The 18,927-nt window shown below is 43.1% G+C and overlaps 1 protein-coding gene across 1 annotated transcript; it reads right to left on the reverse strand.

Moving 5' to 3' along the window:
- Positions 1 to 2,035: 2,035 nt before the first annotated feature.
- On the reverse strand, positions 2,036 to 15,339 carry LOC119147831 (hybrid PKS-NRPS synthetase pytA-like). Its single transcript, XM_037387272.1, has 6 exons — positions 15,276 to 15,339; positions 12,949 to 13,102; positions 10,969 to 11,129; positions 8,404 to 8,607; positions 8,119 to 8,300; positions 2,036 to 7,825 (listed from the first exon to the last, which is right to left on the reverse strand). The coding sequence occupies exons 1-6, from the start codon at positions 15,334 to 15,336 to the stop codon at positions 2,243 to 2,245; spliced, it is 6,345 nt and encodes a 2,114-aa protein (XP_037243169.1). The 5' UTR covers positions 15,337 to 15,339; the 3' UTR covers positions 2,036 to 2,242.
- Positions 15,340 to 18,927: the final 3,588 nt, after the last annotated feature.

Below are 18,927 nucleotides of genomic sequence, written 5' to 3' on the forward strand. Positions count from 1 at the left end.
TGTGCAAAGCAGCCCCATTACATTACTGCTTTGATATTGCCATCAGTACTGCAAGGTTCTTATACTTTTGTACAGGGAACAGCACAGGCAACAAATATGATCAAATAAATGTGTGTGATTCTCTGCTTTGTGAGTTGCCTGGCTGTTGGTCATGTTCTGCCGCACCAGAACCACTCTGGATTTAAAATCCTCCCTGTGCCTTTCTGCATATGTGTATGTATACGTATACATACAGAGTTATTTGCTCCTCACTTCTTTACCATGCCTTCCTCCAAAATGTTTGGGCATGGGCACGGGGATCTCTGCCCATACAGAATCAGAACGATTCAGGCTGTAAGGGGGACATGAATGCAGAAGTGGTTGGCAACAACCAGCATAGATTTTCCAAAGGCAAATGGTGCTTGACCAGGTTGATTGCCTTGAAGAATGGAAAAACTGGCTCTGTGGATGAGGAGAGAGAGAGAGAATTGTTACTCACCTTGATTCCATCGAGACTTTCAGCACAGTCTCCCAATGCATCCTTGTAGACAGATTGATGTGAGATAGATTGAGAAAGAGGACTATAAGCTGGACTGCCCACTGGGCTCCCAGGCCTAAGAGGTGATGATATCAGCAGTGCAAAGTCCATCTGGCATCGAGTTAGTAGCAGCATTCTGCAGGGTCTTTATTAACAGCCCAGCCGACAGGACAGAGTCCACCCTCAGCAAATTCATGGAGGACATCAAGTTAGATGAGAGCATTTGACACATCAAAGGGGAGGGCTGGTATCTGGAGGGACAAATAGCTTAACAGAATCTTCATCAATTCCAGCCGTGGTGAATGGAAGGCCTTGCGCCTAGGATGGAATAGGCCCCTGCACGTGAGACAGCCTAAGCTCCACAGCGTTGTGGGCTGGGGACCAACTGGCTGGGGAGCAGCTTAGATGAAAAGGACTTGGGGTCCCTGATGGGCAGTGGACTGAGCACGGTGTCACCACGCACACTGACTGCAACAAAGGCTAACGGCCAACTGGGCTGTACCGACAGGCGCAGGTCAAGGGAAGTGATTCTTCACCTTTACTTGTTACATCAACTGGTGGTGTAATGTACACCACACTTTACTCGTTACACCACATGTGGAATCCTGGTCCAGTTCTGGGCCCACCAATGTAAGAAAGATATAGATAATATTGAGCAAGTTCAGCAGAAGGCCATCAAGATGCTTGGGGGCTGGAGTACCAGAGCTATGAGGACAGGCTGTGGGAACGGGGCTTGTTCAGCCTAGAGAAGAGATGGTTTCGGAGGGGCTTCATTGTCCATGGATACACCATGCACTGGAGAATACTACCAGAGCTGCAAGGGACATCTCAGGGTGAATGATAATTAGATATAAAAGGGAGAAACAATACAAGGACCCTATTCCCACAGTAAGAGACTAGATATATAAAGTTTCCTTCAGTGTCTTTGTGGACAAATCTGTATTTTCTCACTAGAGTAAAATAAGGGTGGGTGTCAGAATTAGGAAAATTTATACTAGGAGAGTGGATGAAGCACAAAAAATTAAGACAAATATACGCTTTAGGTTTTGCTTTTTACACTCTTTTGCTATTCTTGTTTATTTAGGCTTTTACTGAAAATGGTTAATTAATAAAGGAGAACAGTTACTTTACTGTATGCTTTACAACTGGTAAAATTTTAATATTTTTGCAAACAAAAGGAAAAAATGAAGTTTAATGTTTTGACTAAAGAACTCTGCAACTCACAACATCTAGAAGTCTTTAAAAACAATGCCCCCATTTATACACATTTAATAATATTTTAAAAAGAATAATACTTTAAAATACAATAATGAAAAAAATGGTGACAATCCTGTGCTGTTTTACATGTGCATTCATCACTGAGTGGTGCAAACATACCATTTTCATCAAGACTTTAATATAGCTTAAAAAATGCAATGTGCATTGAACATACAAATTAACCAAATGAAAATGTGTATGTATTAACCTACCTATTTCCGTTTTAAAATATTGAAAAATGAAGATAAAAAATATTGAAAGCAACAAGTCAAACAATTGACTGGAATTCATACAGCTAGCACAACAGCAGAAGAACCTGGTGTGGGTTTTTCTGGGTTGATGCAGAAGAGTATATTTAGCATACTAAATATATGTCTGCAGTGACATATATATATATGGCTGCATTCCAAGATTCTACAAAGGGTCCAGGTATCTCCAAAGTTACACAGTTCCTGAATGAGAAGGCTCCTATAGCCAGCTCCCATTTTCTGTATTTTCAACTGCAGCATTTTTTTCCTGAACTGTTCCATTTGCATTTCTTGTTTCTTCTAGAACTACTACTAAACTTGACAGAGTTGTGTGAGGGTCAAGCAGTTTCAGAAGAGGTATGTCCACCCTTCTTTCTTGGAAGACACGGTTCTGAATTGTCATAGCTAACATAGAGTCTATGCCCAATGATGAAAGTGATGTATTCATGGTTAGTTCATCTACGTTCACTTGGATAAGGTCACTCACCAGTGAGATGATATAGTCTTCAGATTTGATTAAGGCAGTATCCTGGACTTGGGTTTCCTCAGCAGTTTCAAGCTTGTTCCCAAATTCTTCTGATAGAAGTGTTATGAAGCGACTTTTGAATGAAAAAATCCGAGAAAAAACATGATGCAATAAAGTTTGGAAGTTTAATTTGACAACAGCTTGCTGCGGGTTATTCATAAGTAAGCTCTTCCTGAGATACTCATGAATCTCAGGCACTTGCAGAACATTTATGCCCTTGGATCCCAGAATGTTCTGAATATGGTTTTGATTGAGCAGTATGCCAACATTCAAAGCACCCCAGTTAATGGACTGTCCTGAAAGCCCACAGTTTCGCCTGTAGAGGCAGAAGACATCCAAGAAAGAGTTTGCAGCTGCATAGTTGGCCTGGGTGGAATTTCCCAGAAAGGAAGAAACAGAGGAGTAGCACACAAAGTAGTCGAGCTCCTGGCCTCTGGTAGCCCAATGAAGATTTAAGGTCCCTGCTACTTTTGGGCTCAGCACTTCCCTAAAGTCGGCCAACTTCAGAACTTCAAGATGGCCATCGTGTAAAGCAACAGCACTTTGAAATACACCTTTGATCGGAGCCCCTGCAAAGATGTTTGCAATGGACTGGAAAGCTTTCTCAACATCACTGGTCGAAGTAACATCACACTGCACAAACACTACTTTGCTCCCTTTATACTGCTGCTGCAAAGCCTTCAGCTCTTCTTGCTTCTCATTGCTTGGAACTCTCCTGGAGAGTATCGCAATACAACCTCCTCCACCCTCAGCTATGAATTTCACCGTTTCAAAGCCAAGTCCAGTGAGCCCCCCAACAACTACATAAACAGCACGCTGCTTAAACAGCTTCTTCTGGGGTTCATGCAATGGTATGTCTGAAAGCATGGTGATGTCCCTCTGCCTTCTCAGTACAGCAAGTGGAACAGATTTGCAGGTAAAATAGGACGTCACAGAGTTTATCCTTTCAAAGGTCTCAGTCTGCTGAAAAACAGAACCTGACAGATGTTTAAACTGTTTTATATCCATGGACTGGATCCACGCATGCACAGTCTTTTGCAATTCTTTTAGAGGTGCTTTCTGGAAAATGGTGGCAGGCGTAATTATATGAAAGCTGATATCTTCATGATCAATTTCACTGACATTCCAGACACGTTCAGGCTGTTGGTTGCCGCACACTATCACCACATCTTTAAGAAAGTACATGTGGGCCAGATCCTCCTGAGACAGTCTGTTTACTGGAGGAAGAACAACAAGGGCATTGCATAAGTTTATATACTGGAACTTATCAGGAGTGGGCCTCACAAGTACTGTTCTCCAACCCATCTCTTCTGCTGCTGCAGAAAGAACATGGCAGAAGACTGATGATGGCTCTGTAGAAATAATACCCACTGTTCTGCCATGTTTCCCTTTGGGTAACCTCTGGCTGAAGATTTCCCATGCGATGATGAAGTATGACAGACAAGGGACATTCTGAAAGAATGGGAACTTCTTTACACTGAAACAAACTGTTCCTGGAATCTGAACTCTGGATGATGCCGCAACTGGATAACATGAAACCACGTGATCTCCCACTTTAACTTTCTTCACATCGGTGCCTATTGCAGTTACTGTGCCGCTGAAATCAAGAGCTAAAAGTCTGTGTTTTTCTACCGCTTGTGAATTCCAGTACAGTGTATTACCAAAGTTACGACTAGAAATACTAATGGGAAAATAATCTTCTGAGTGGAGACATATTTTATCCACTTGAATTTCAACTCTCTGTTTGTCAAGTTGAGTAGTGGTGGTGCTGGCTGGTAATTCAGCAGTGCTGGTGGATAATTCAGCAGACAAGTCTTTTGCTGTGTACGGATCAGAAGTGTACAAAGTGAATGTTTCTGATTTCTGGAGGGATCTTACGGGTTGGCTGTAATCTGCATCTATGAAAGGTGTGCGTCTGATTTCAGCCACATAAATTCTTCCTTGGCTGATGTAAACTTCTGGATAGTTCTCACCTTTGTATTTGACAAGAACATCTGCTAGCACCGAGATGTCCAGGGAATTGGAAGAGCTGAGGTCAATCAACTGAAATGTGATTTCTGGAACTTCAACGACACAAGTTCTGGTCATGCCATACAATGCAAACCCACAGTTAACGTGGTCTACGAATCTTTCTGTTGATCTGTAGGTGATGACTCTGATTGAAGAGCGGGACTTTTTCTCTCTTAATGCCACAACAACTTGGCGATAGGCTTCACAACACTTTGCCAATTGGTCTACCACTTTGCTTGGGAAATTTTCATTTAACTTTTGAACTCCCCACAGGAACAGAATTTCATCATAATCCTCAACCTCTGCTCTCATTTTATTCTGTGAGTGGCCTTCCAAGAGGGCTTCCCAGTCTTCACACATAACATATCTTGAATCAGGATGCAAATATTTTTTTAGCTGCTCAGCTATCCCAAATTTGTCAGCAAACACTAGGACTCTGAGCATAGCCCCCAGATGTCCAATTGTCTGTGGAAGAGAGGCTTCCTTCCACTTGTTTTCAAACATGAACTCATTGTCTCTGTAAGATGTTTGCTTCATGAAAGTGATGGCAACGCGCTTGAGTTCAGCCAAAACAGAGCCACGTTTATCCATAAAGCATCCACAGACCTCTAGGCTGTTCCCAATGGATTTGCTTGTTCTCATGTATATCATCATTTCTTCCTCCAGCGGTCGGAGCACCACCAGGCTGCCTATCCCTGAAGGAAAGCCTGCTCTGGACTGGAATGTCCTTGAGGTCATGACAGCGGTCATCTGCAGAAAACAGTCAAGCAGCACTGGGTGGATACAGTAGTTGTACATCTCTCTGACGGTCTCCTTGTTCACCTTGATGCTTGTAATAGCTTCCTTTAGTTCCTGACAGCAATGCACATCACTGAGCTGCCTGAATACTGAACCATACTGAAAGCCAACCTGAGACAGTGCTTCATAAACCTCCCCTCTGCTAATCACTGACCTGCATCTTTGATAGATGTCTTGAAAGGAGATGGTGCTTTCCTCCACCACAGCTTCAGGCCCCTTTGTAACCTGGCCAGCAGCATAAACTGCGTTGGAGGAAGAGAGTATCTCGAACACTGTCACTGCTTTTTGCGGACTCAGCTTGATACTCAAGACTTGGGGAGTCTGTGTGAGAACACATGGTGCAGTAAAACTGATACTCATCTGGCAAGTACTCAGAGGTGCTTTAGGTCTTGAGCTGTTCATCACAGAGGCCAAACCAAGCTCCACATAAAAAGCACCAGGGACTAAAGCCACACCATTGTTCTTGTGCTCATATAAGTATGATGTCGTGTCCTCAGACAGCAGGCAGCCAAACTCCGTGTTGTCCCTGTTCATGCCATAAATCAGAGGATGACTGGTGCTGACAGCTGTTTGGTTTACTTGTTGATGGATATCCAGGTGAGCCATGAGTTTTTTGCGATCAAATTGATATCGCGGAATGGCCACTGGAACACTTTGATACCCATTATAAAAGTGCTGCCAGTTGGGATTATATCCCAGTTCAAACAGGTTTCCTACCAGGGTGAAGAGTGTCTGATACTCTGCATCAGTTTGCAAAGAAGAGAAGACTTTTGTGCCTTTTCCTAGAGTTTCCTTTATGCTTCGCTGTAATGCTCGGTGAGGACTTATTTCCACAAACACCATATTTTCTCTGTCTTTAGCTGCAGTCTTGATGGCTTGAGTGAAAGCAACAGGTTCACGAGTATGCTGGGCCCAGAATCTGCCCTGAGCAAAGTCCTTTTCAGAAGCAGCCACTCCTGTCAGCGTTGAAATCACTTCAATTTCACCCTTCTGTTTTTCTAAAGGCTGTATGGTCGCTTCCAACTCCCCAAGTATTGTATCCATGCTTGGGCTGTGGTACGCAGCTGGGACATTTAAAACATGAAGAAAGATGTTCCTCTGGCTGAAAGCTTGAGCTAAATCTCTCTGGACAGCATCCATGGAGTCTGAATTCCCAGACAAGGTGCAGGAAACTGGGCTGTTGAAAGCTGCAATGCACACCTTTCCCGAGTAGGGATGCAGACGTTCAGCAATCTCTTGAACAGGGATGTTTCCAACCACCAACATTCTGCCAGCAGCAGTCTTTGCCTGCAGCCTGCTCCGGTGATGAATCAGTTTGACTGCATCTGCCAGGGAAAGGTACCCAGCAAAATGCGCAGCAGCAACTTCCCCTACCGAGTGGCCAACAGCAGCGACTGGCTTAATACCCCAGTATTTCAGAAGGGAAGCTAAGGCAACCTGCAGGGTAAAAAGCAAGGGCTGGGAAAGCTCTGGATTCAACAAATCCTTTGGTCTATGACCTCTTGCTGGCAGGAGGCTGATGGGAGCGTGTTTCTGAAAAAGCGCTTCTATTTCCTTACACTTGTCTCTGAACACTGGCTCTGAGCTCAGCAGTGCCTCACTGAACTCCTTCAGCGTTACGCCGTTTCCACAGAACACAAACACCAGCTGTGGTTCCACCTTCGACATGGTGGGTTCAGTGCTCGCTGCCGACATAACCTCTTGCTGCAAGTGTTGGAGAGAATTTGTGACAAATGCTTTTCGGTACCTGTAGCTGGCGTGGCTTCTTCTGCAGGCAGACGTATAGGCCAGACTTGGCAGAGTTACAGAGTTCCTTGTGCTCAGCTGGTCAGCTGTATCGGCCATTGTCATCTGAAGGGATTTACTTGATGCTGCTGACAGCAGAACTAATTCAAGGGGTCTCTTAAAGGCAGGAAGAGGCTCTCGCTGCTTAACCTGCCTGACTACAACGTGAGCGTTCGTTCCTCCAAACCCAAAGCAGTTGATGCCAGCTACTCTCCCATACTCACTGGATTCTTCCCAGGGCTCTACAGTTGTGGGAATTGCAAGGTTTAATTTCTCTGTATCGATGCTGCTCATGTCCTTTGAGTAATGCAAGGATGGAACAATCTTTCCATGATGCATCATCAGAAGCACTTTGATTAACGCTGCTGCTCCAGCAGCCGATTCGGTGTGGCCAATATTTCCTTTCACTGAACCAATTTTCAGAATGGAAACTTGTGAAGACCTGTTTTTACAGATGACCCTACCTAGGCTTTCAGCTTCAGTAGGATCTCCAGCAGCAGTTCCTGTACCGTGTGCTTCAACGTACTGCACAACTGAGGGATCAACATGAGTTTCATAAATGCTGCGCAGTAACTTCTCTTGCTCTATTTGAGATGGCCTTGTGATAGGAGTCATGGACCTACCATTCTGATTTACTGCACTGATGTTTATAACACCCCAGATTTTGTTGTAGTCTTCCTTTGCCTGTTTCACAAAAAAAGTAAAATTATCTTTAATAATCTCATACTTTCTCCATATAGGAGAAAAAAACCCAAAACAACAAAACCAAGAACAGACGGTATGATACTAACTTTTAAATGCATGATCCCTTTCCCATGGTAGGGGAAGTGCATACGTGCTTAATGCTTAATAAATGCTTCATGAATCTGAAGCTTGAATTGGAAAATCTTTTCTGGAAAAGTAATTACTAGAGCTAAAGATACAAAATTCAAGTAAGCAACTGGTCTTGGTTTAGGCTGCTTCACAATCAGTCTTACCTTTTGCAGTGGTTTAAGGAAAACAACACCACAGCCTTCTCCCCTTCCATAGCCATCTGCCTTTTTGGAGAAGGGTTTGCTTATTCCCTCTGGAGAGATCATTTTTGCTTTACTGAGAGATACAAAGGTGCGGGGATCTATTATGCAGTTCACTCCACCGCAGATTGCTGCCTCACAATCTCCTGGAGTAAAACAGAAACATACTCATGTTGAGATGCCCAGGATGATAGACAGAAATAATAGCAATCCTAATTTCATTGCCCAGCATCTCTTCAGCCCCATTACCTGATTTAATTGCTCGCAAGGCATAGTGCAGAGCAAAAAGGAAAGATGAGCACGCAGTGTCAATAGCCAGCGATGGTCCAGTCAGATTAAATGTGAATGAGACCCTGTTAGCAGTAATGCTCATTGCTGTTCCGGTACCATCATAATGATTTATTTCACTCACTGCTCTGCTTGTTACGATTTCATAGTCTCGATTCATAAGACCTGTAAAAATACCAAATATGTGTCATGCTAATCCAAGTGAACAAAAGTGGTGTACAGCTCTAAACCTGATGGCGTGTTTTGGTTTTCCAATAGTAAACTACATGACATCAGTGTTCCTCTGGTGAAACTTCACTTCAGCGCAAGTCAAAGGCAAAACTCTCAGCCATTTCCCTTGGACCCAAGATACACAAAAATACCTAACGTTTGAAATTTCTACCTACATAGTAAATGACAAGCCTTTCCTGATGGCTTAGCTCATTGTATGATGCAGTTGAGCTCTGTGTAGCCTGCTGAGACCCCTGTATCTCTGAGAGAGGTTGTTTTGATTTAGCTATGGGAGTATATATTAAGAAGTTACAATGAAGATAGCTGGGATATAAATGTACAAGACATTAGCTTCAATTCCTCAGATGTACCAAGTTGAAGGTCACAGCATAAGCTACACATGATGCTTTTTATTAATCTTTGGTTTGCTCACTCTTATCCAGTAAGACAGACAGAAATAGAGAAGAAGAACAACAGGGCCTGTGAGAGGAGTTGTGTCCTCTGTTCTGAGAACACATGCTTAAAATACAGTGGATGCCCAAGTCCCTGGGCATGTGGAACATGCAGGGTCTCTATTCAGAAAGCAAGGAATACTCGGCTCTGTGGAAGAAGAGCATGTCTCAGACTAAAAGGTAACCTAAAGAGTTTGACCTTATAGTTATGTGACCCTAACTATGCCAGAAAACTCCTCTTAAAAGATACACAGATTACACCAGTAAAAATGTGCTGTTGGTCTAGCTCCTTACCTAAATAGTATAGAACGGAATACAATGGTTCAGTTGGAAGGGACCTACAACGATCACGCAGTCCAACTGCCTGACCAGTGCGGGGCTCACCCAAAGTTAAAGCATGTTAAAATGCCTCTTACACACTGACAGGTGTGGGGCATTGACCTCCTGCAGCCTGTTCCAGTGTTTGACCACTCTCTGTAAAGAAATGTTTCCTAATGTCAAGTCTGAACCTCCTCTGGCACAGCTTTGAACCATTCCCACACATCCTGTCATAGGATACCCAGGAGAAGAGACAGGCACCTCCCTCTCCATCTCCCCTCCTCAGGGAGCTGTGAAGAGCAGAGTTCACCCCTCAGTCTCCTGTTCTCCAAACTAGGCAGACCCAAAGTCCCTAACCACTCTTCACAGAACATGCCTTCCAGCCCTTTTGCCAGCTTTGTTGCCCTCCTCTGGATGCCTCCTTTTTAAACTGTGGGGCCCAGAACTGCACGCAACACTCCAGATGAGGCTGCACCAGTGCTAAATACAGTGGGATAATCGCCTTGTTTGACCAGCTGGTTACACTATATTTGATGCACCAGATCCCTTTCTGCTGGGCTGCTGTCCAGCTGCTCCTTTCCCAATTTACACATGTGCTCGGTGTTACTCCGTCCCAGGTGCAGAAGAATCCAGCATTTGGTTTTGTTAAATTTCATGCCACTGAGGACTGCATAATGCTCCAATCTATCTAGATCCCTCTGCAAGGCCTCTTGTACCTTGAGTCAACAGCACATCACAATTTATTATCATCAGCGAAGTTACTAATGGTGCATTCAACTCCTGCATCCAGATCATTGATAAAAATGTTGATTTGCACTGGCCCTAGAATTGAGCCCTGAGGAACACGGCTGGTGACTGGTCACCAGCCAGATGTAGCCCCATTCACTACAACCGTTTGACCCCTTGCTGTTCAGCCAGCACCCAGTGCACCGTGTACCTGGTCATCACACAATTGGACTTGTCCAGAAGGATGCTGTGAGGGAAAGTATCAAAAGCCAGAAAGATGACATCCACTGCATTCCCTTCACCCACTAGGTGGGTGACCTTATTGCAGAAGGCTAGCAGATTAAACAGAACTTTCCCATCGTGAACCCGCATTGTCTGTGCCTGATGATTGCACTTTACATGTCTTTCAACAGCACCCAGTACAATCTTCTCCATAACTTTTCCAGGTACTGAGGTAAGCAGTTGGACAAGTGCACCTTGCCAGCATACTAATATCTACATGAGGATTTCTGCTGGTTTAAAAGGATCTTAGCTTAAGAGTATCATTCCTAGGAAGGGCTGGCTTGGGGAGGCAGTTTAATTGTTTCCTGCTTCAACTTCGGTGCCTAAAGACACTAAGAGGAGCACCTAAAGCAGATATGTGGATTATATCATGAACTTCTAGAGTAGCCTATTAATTCTTAGCAAAGGTAACCAGTAATATCATAGCACAGCAGCCTTAGATCTACAGTGTTAGATATGTATATAAAGTTTATGAAGGAGTGCGCCAACCTTTGTGAGGTTTGAACATACTCTCTTCACCATGAAATTTGCATCTTACCAACAAAAACACCTGTTTTGGTGCCACTGACAGCTTCTACAGGGACTCCTGCATCCTCCAGGGCTTTGTATGTGCATTCAATCAGTAACTTCTGCTGTGGATCCATGCGTTCAGCTTCCATATTATTAATCCCAAACAGGTGGTTGTCAAATGAATTAAATCTGGAATACACAGACCAGAAAATGGTACAACATATATACAATATGCATTTACTTCTAGACTCAGAGCACACATTTTCTGCAATGTCATGAAAAGTGAAGCAGAACTGGGGTTTAGCCCACAGTGCCCATTTATGACATTCAGAAGAAAGTGTTCATGGGTCAAGGATATTTTATGTCCCACCACAAAACATGTTTTTTTATCAGTGATTCTGCATTTCACAGTTATGAGCCCAGTCCTAGAATTTTTTATTCATGTGGTCATTCCACCAGACTCCTTAATTCTCCACTTACCAACAGGACCCCTCAGACTGTGAAAATTTGCAGAATGAGACTCCCTCTGCTGTAGTGTGGGTTTACCCAGCAGGTTTTAAACAAATATTGTCTTCTAAGTTATTTTAAGGAAATATAGACCAATGCTTTACAATTTAAAGTTAGTAAGTAGAGGATCAGCTCAGATGTTTCCGAGAGATACCCATACTTCTCTAATAATAAATAAGAAATACCTTATGTGCATATGTGTGTCTATCTTTGAAAAAATCTTCAAAATAGGTCCATGCTTACAAAAGACCAAGCCCAGGCTTAATCTTGTATCCCAAGATCAGATTGGTATGGCCGCTTATCATTTCTTCATTTCAGTGGAGAATTCAATATCTAACATGGGACTAATCACTGAAGTAATTCTGGGTCCTACGGTTCAAACCTGCTAAGTATTATTCTCAAGAGGCAGTAAGATTTCTTCTGTGAATGTGAACTTCTCACTTGAATAAAGGTCTATAGCCTAAGGATTTAAGATGAATGTGGATTTAAAACAAAAGCTAGCTTATGTTGACCTTACTGTAATTTGCTATTCTTCACATTAATCATAACCCCCATACAGCTGTACCCATGTGTCTGGGATAATTTGACATGAGACATGAGGAGACAAGTGAAGGGACGCACGCTGCAGTTTGCTTCTCCAGATTTTCTCTTTACACTGGTATCTTTACCTGATACTTGTACATATATAATCCCTCAGTATTATGGAGGAGGGACTCAAAATAAAGGAAAAGTTTCTCTTTTTTTTAAGACATGACAGTATGAGCCTAGAGAAAAGCAAGGTTATTATGAAATTATTAATAGTCCAGGTTTACAAGCAAGCGTAACACTCAAATTAAGCATAAGATCCCCTTCTTGACTATCTAGCAAAACCAGACTTCCTTATTTTGACTCTAAACTGTCACACCTGCACATGAATTAGAGCTACTTGTCCCTATAAGCACAGGATTAGGACCTGAGGTCCAGCAAGACTGGCTAACTTTCAGGCTGAAACTTGGAGGAGAATTACCAGGCAGTTCTTACAGCTCAGAGTCCATACTCCACCACCTTCCTCTGCAGTCCATAGTATTGTAGGCAGAATTAATTATTTGACAGGCTAGAGCCCACCCCAGATCCGGTATATACCCCCTCATGCATAATGCATGTGTACTTCTGTATATCCAAAATGCAGGCACCCCCATCACATGGTAGGGGACACCACCACATGGTGAGTATGCAAATACACGCTGGATCATGTAACCAAAGACTGTATGTGTTCCCAGCCATGTACGTGTGCCTAACACAGCCTGCAACTGCATTTGCTCATCGATGTCACTCACCAGGAATAGCTGCCATTTGACAACGGCACGTTCATCACGTGAGATAAAAGAAAGTCACTTCCTAGCTCTCCCTGTGCCCTGCAGCCTCTGAAGGGCTGGACACATTAGTCTAAGTGCAAAAAAACCCACCAAAAAAAGCCCCAAAAAAGCCACTAAACGGTGGCACAGCAGAGTAACAGACTCACTCATTGAGAAGAGCAGCTCGCGTTGTACATATTTTTCCTGGCTTGTTATCATCTGGATCATACCACTCTTTGGCATTAAATCTCTCAGGGGGGATTTCTACTGTGCAGTTTTTGCCTTCCTCCAGGACTTTCCAGAAACTGTCAATTCCATCACCTGTTGTGGAAAGGTTTTAGAGTAGATTAAATTATGTGCTCCCGCTCCCTGTGCAGATTCAGAATTGCACACTCAGTTACAAGGAACTCCAACATATAGATCTAGGTTGCTCGAGTAGAATGACCGCAGAAAGAAATGACCATTCTTTGGTGAGAGGAAATTCAAAAGCATGATTGATCCCCTCGCTGCTTGCCTAAAAGCAAAGGAACCCATCAAAATCCTTAACCTTCTGCTGTCCCCATTTCCCTACCATGCCACTGCATCTACGATATACATACATTATGTCCTTAATGGCCACACGGTTATCTCTACAGCACCACTCCTCAGGCATCTCCACTGGCAGCAAAAGGTCATCTCTGGACATCAGCTCTTGCAAGACAGACTGAGCTTACAAATACCAGGAAAATGCCAGAGGCATTATCCTGTGTCTCTAACACTAATGCTGGAAGGGCATCTAAATCAAACACAAAAATATGTGCATGTTCAACGCTGACAGAGCCCAACACCCCACTGCTGGATTGCGAGGGACCCTGCCTTCCTTACTGATTGAGATCTGGAGCTCCAGCTCCAGGCACTGTGGATATGTCTAGGCCCTCTTCTTAGCCCTGACACCAACTGACAGGGTGTCCACACAGTGGCCCACACTCCTCCTCTGCCCAGCTTCCCCTTCGCCCAGCGTACATGGCGGCCTGACCCGCCCTCACTCCGCCGACAGCCCCTTGCAGGTGCTGGCCTGTGGCATGGCCAGGCATCGACCAGGACAGCTCTTAAACTGGCGTGGGGCAGTGCTGGGCTGGGGGCTGTGCCAGCAGTGGGTCACAGTGATTGCAGGGTGGCATTCCCACCTAACCCATGGTTGGCCAGTCCATCGTCACAGGCACGGCCTCAGCCACCAGCCGGACACAGGGTAGTTTGACAGCTCCCATCCCAAAATGGTTCTTCTGAGGCAAGTTCAGAAGTGCAGTTCTGAGCATGCACAGTGCAGGATCAGGACACGTGTTGCCTTACTGCACAGCAACGTAATTAAGAGCAATGTTTCTGAAAAGAGCCCCTTTACTGGCACGTCTGGACCAACAAATGGCTTGCACCAAATTAGTATTTAGTGCTCGGGCAAGAGACTGCTGCCACATATTTACTAGCACTTTACTAGATTCAGAACCATTCGTGTCTGCTCACAATTAGCTATGGGCCACATAGTTATCAGTGCACCGCATACACCTAGCGAACCTTGGACAAAGTGAAGCTGGGTACTGAAATGTGGTGAGGGCAAGAAAGGAGCATGGAAAGGGAGAGACCAGCATGGTCACCTTCAAGGCTCAATGACTCACAAAGACAGAACTGTATTCCACTCCCTGGATTACTTTGGGATTTTTGTAATCCATATCTATCTAATGTAAACAGTACTGGCAGTTTGACACTGGCATCCTGGACCTAGAAATTTCTCTCATCGCAGTCTAAACATTTCCACCCATCTAATCTCAGTTAACCATCTAATCTCAGAATACAATCAACCATCACTTTCATAGGGCTTAATTGTAATTTTAAGACTGTAAAGGCCCAAGAAGGTAAATATGAGACTACTGTAATATACTCTGTTGTCTTTTATTACGGTAGGCAGCATCTGTTCTTTACTGAAGTCAGTTTCCCATCTTGTACAAGAGGCAGCGTTTAGGTGTGTATTTGTAAGAGGCAGAATCTGACTAGACACAGATGCATTTATCTAGTGCTGCTCTCTTCTGGGACCCTTCAAAATGAATACTCTAATGAAGCAGGAACCTTCTTTCAGGAAGGCCCAACCTACTTATATTACAGGCTCTCGGTCTGTCCTGTCCCTATGGATGCATAGTCCTGCAAGAATGCAGAATCATCCAGCTGGTGTACGTGCAGAACGTTCAAATCATCCCAGACCCATCTAGGTCATTTGTGTGAGTTCCTTGAGTGCAGCTCAATGGCCTGCCCACAGCCAGCACTGCAGGTCTGTCTGTCAGCAGACAAATTTGAACCAGTTTCCACCGCAGCATGACCTTTTAAAGACATCCTACAAGCAGCAAAGCAACAAAATATACAGAAGTAAGGGAGGAACGTACTGTTTTTCTCCATTTCAACATTAATAAATGACTTGTGCTTTTCAGTGTTCACTCAGCAGTCTACTTTGCTTTTACCCAAAACTTACCTCCTGGAAAGTTGCATCCTATTCCCACAATAGCAATTTCATCTGCAGTGTCGATCTCCATCTCCTGGGCTGCACAACACAGGTATAAGCATCAGCCAGCTCAAACAATTATTTGTTTATCATTAAATATATATTAGGTTAAAAAGTGATCTTCCCACAAACGCACATACTTGTTCAAAGCTTGATTAGTCTTTAACAAGCTATTATTGGTTGTGATGACACTCCCTACAGGTAACCAGGGCTTCATGGTATTTTCCTTATTGTTTCTACTTCTGGAGGAAACCCCCTAACTCCCTCTTCACAGACACTTCCTTCTTACTGTTTAACCTCTGCTCCTCCTGCCACCAGCCGACCTGCTCTTGTGCCTCTCCCTGGATCAGTCCCGCTTCACTTCTTGCGAACAGAAGTGAACTGTGCATTGACCAAGGCACACTTCCAGCTCTATCCTCTCTATCCTATTCATGAAGCAAACCTCCCAAACAGTGTCTGAAAATCGCCAGTTAAAATCAGACCACCTAAAAGGCAGCAGACGACCAAGTAGCTGAAGGAACAAAAGGTGTGTCTTCCACACCCTGGAAAAGTGCCTGGGAAGAAAAACCTTCAGAGCTCTGCCTTGCTGGATCCCAAGGCTGCCTAGCTTTTGTCCAAATCAGCCTCCTCTGTAGTCAGAGGTTAACCCCCACAGACCGCGCTCAAAGCCATGAACAGCTACAGGGTCTCTCTCTTCCTGACAACGTGGCAGCCCCACCACAGCCATACAAATAACTGGCCTTTCAGCTCATCTGCAGCCCCCGCAGGGAAAGCTTTTTGTTGTGAAGCAACTCAAACTAAAATATAAATTGTTTTCAGCAAAATTAGATGGCAAAGAAAAAAATTGTTTGGGACCAAATTGAATACCTCAGTGTAGAATTTAAAGCTATTTTTTTCCTTAATTATGGGAAGGGAACATGTGAGATCAAAATCAGTTCAGTTCATTGAATTAGAACTCACTAGGATGCCCACCTCAGAACCCTTTCGGTCCTCCTGGACTTGCTTCAACCCACAAAGAGGAGAAGGTTCCTGGGGAAAGAGATTTTGGGGGATTCTTGGCAGTAGTGATAGGTTTTCATCTTGGTGATATCACAGTAAGTCCCAAAGAGCCTTTCTCTGTTATTGAGTGACAGCAGTAAAGCAGAGGTGAGGCTGTTTTACAGCCCCACACATCACTCATAGTTACCATTTCTTGGAGATTTACTTTGAAATGTGAAATTAAAAATGACTGCTCAGATTCACACTTTGAAAGTTTACTTCTTGGTTCCATTAACTAGAACAGAGAAACTTGAAAGGCCACCTAGCTAAAACAAAGAGATCAGGATCTGGCTTTCTAGGATTAAATTCTATTTTATCAATAATATGCTACAAAAATTGTTTTCTTCTAGTTCTTTCAAAATTGTCTATAATTTCTACGTTTTTTATATTTTGAAATTAAATGTCATTGCTAAAGATGCAAAGCCCAACATAGATACTCGTATCACAAAGGTACTTTTAAGAATTGTTCCTAAGTTAGCACATAAATAGCATAGCATATAAAAATAAGGACCTCCCGATTATAACATAAAATATGTCTTTGGCACCTACAGAGCTATCCAGTGAGCTATGCAACTCTTACCTTATATCCTCCCAGCAGGGTGTACTAATAGGCTGAGTCTCAACAAGTTGTTTATATAGGATTCTGTGAGGTTTCTTATCCAAATACGCAACACCAAAATGTGGTTAAAATGTTAACGCCTTTCAAAGGAAAAAAAGCAAATGAGTCATGTCATTAGTCAGTGGCCCCGACTAAAGTTCAAAGCTGCCTCCCTGAAGTAGTAAATTCTTGATAAAATCAGGTTTTACACCAGGACCAGAGTAAAATCTCTATCTTATCTATTTTCTTCCGGTTAGCAAACAAATAATTGGCGATATTCTTGTGAGGAAATAGACCACACAAATTTTAGATCTTAAGAATATGATTTTAAAAACTGTCTTTAAAGTAACAACTCAATTTCGTTTGCTTTTAATATCAACAAAGCTGAACTAGGATATAAAGCCCCATGTATTTGTTGTAGGCACCATCTGTGAAAACTAAGCACAAACTACCTATAAACTTAAACCCAGAGTTTCATGTGATTCCACAGCTTCATTCTTCTATTGAGCAGGAGCATTTAAACATGAGAGCACAAAAAGCCTTGTCAGAAGACAAATAGTCCCAAAATATTTCTGAGTCCACCAGGCCATTAAAAGCAATATTGAGCTTTCTTTCTAAAAAATCCACAAGTAACCTCTGAAGGGATCAAGTCCAGTAGTCTCTGCTAGATGCCTTTTTAACTCTACCTCATCTGATTTCACCCCAACCGCCCAAACTTATCTTTCTCCTCTTCTGACTTTATAATGGAAACACCATGTTGGATGAGCCAGGAGAGTTCATATATGGTTAACGTTCTCCCTCATTGTGGGACCCACCGCTTTCCAAAGAGACAGCACAAATCCACTGTGCTGAGAAGAAACAGTTTATTCTGCTACAGAATAGCTTCGTAACCTGCTCTGAAAAGCTCAGATTCTGCTCTCCATTTCACAGCTCTAAATCTCAGCTCCTCACTTTTCTGAATTCTGAGGTTATTGGGAGTTACTTAATGAATTCTTTTAACTAAATTAACACACTTCTCTGACGTCCTTACTAGGCTGATGCACAAGATGGTTGGTCTGCAGCTGACTTGAGAATCCCCGTATTCCACGCGTGTCTAAAAAGCTCCCTTGTCAGTGCTGGTACCTTTAACATTCCCCTGGCAGAGCAGAGTGTGGGTTCATCAGATGAAGTAGGAATGCCCTGTGGAACCTCCAGTACACAAATTTCACAATTACCATCTGAAAGCAATAAATGCTAAGCTATATTTTGAGGTATTGGTTAGGTATTGGGAAGAATATTGACATGAATCCTGCACAACTGTGGCTATTAGTTTCAATGCAAGTTAAACCAATCTGAACAGCAGTGACCCAAACACAGTGTGAACAATACAAACACTAGTGCAGTACTAAGAAAGGGATGTTAATGTCATTGGTTCAAAACGTGAAACCTGTTTACAGTTATCAGTGCGTTGCCTGGGTGTTGATGACTTGCACTTGTCATCACGGAGTATATTTGTAAATCCAAAGCACTAATTGCTCAATCCTTCTGAGTAATGCCAGTAACAGAAATATGAACTAAGTATGGAAGCACATGTAGCAATATTGGATTGAGTCAACAATTATGGACATAGGCAGCCTATTTATAACCAAATTATAAGAAGTTGGTTTGTCATCCAGTTTATTACACATTTCACCTAAATTTAAAAGCTAAATGTTCAAAATGGAAACAATGAAGACCTGTCATATGGGAACCACTACATTTGCCTTGTTTCCCATGTCATTACTGTGCGCATTTCTGAACCAAACCTTTGGTTTGTTCTATCCAAACCTATGTCTGATAATTCCAAAAGGACAAATGAAATATGTGTGTATTTCCTTAGGTTTTCAAACCAACAATTACATCCTGCCAAGACTCAGATACAGGAAAACAGGTATTCATTCGCCTAGTCTTCATTATTTCAATCAAGTTTTTCCTGTCTTCTGGTGGGAAAACATGCATGAGTAAAGT

The sequence above is a fragment of the Falco rusticolus genome, chromosome 4 (assembly GCF_015220075.1).
Source record: "Falco rusticolus isolate bFalRus1 chromosome 4, bFalRus1.pri, whole genome shotgun sequence".
Taxonomy (NCBI): Eukaryota; Metazoa; Chordata; class Aves; order Falconiformes; family Falconidae; genus Falco; species Falco rusticolus.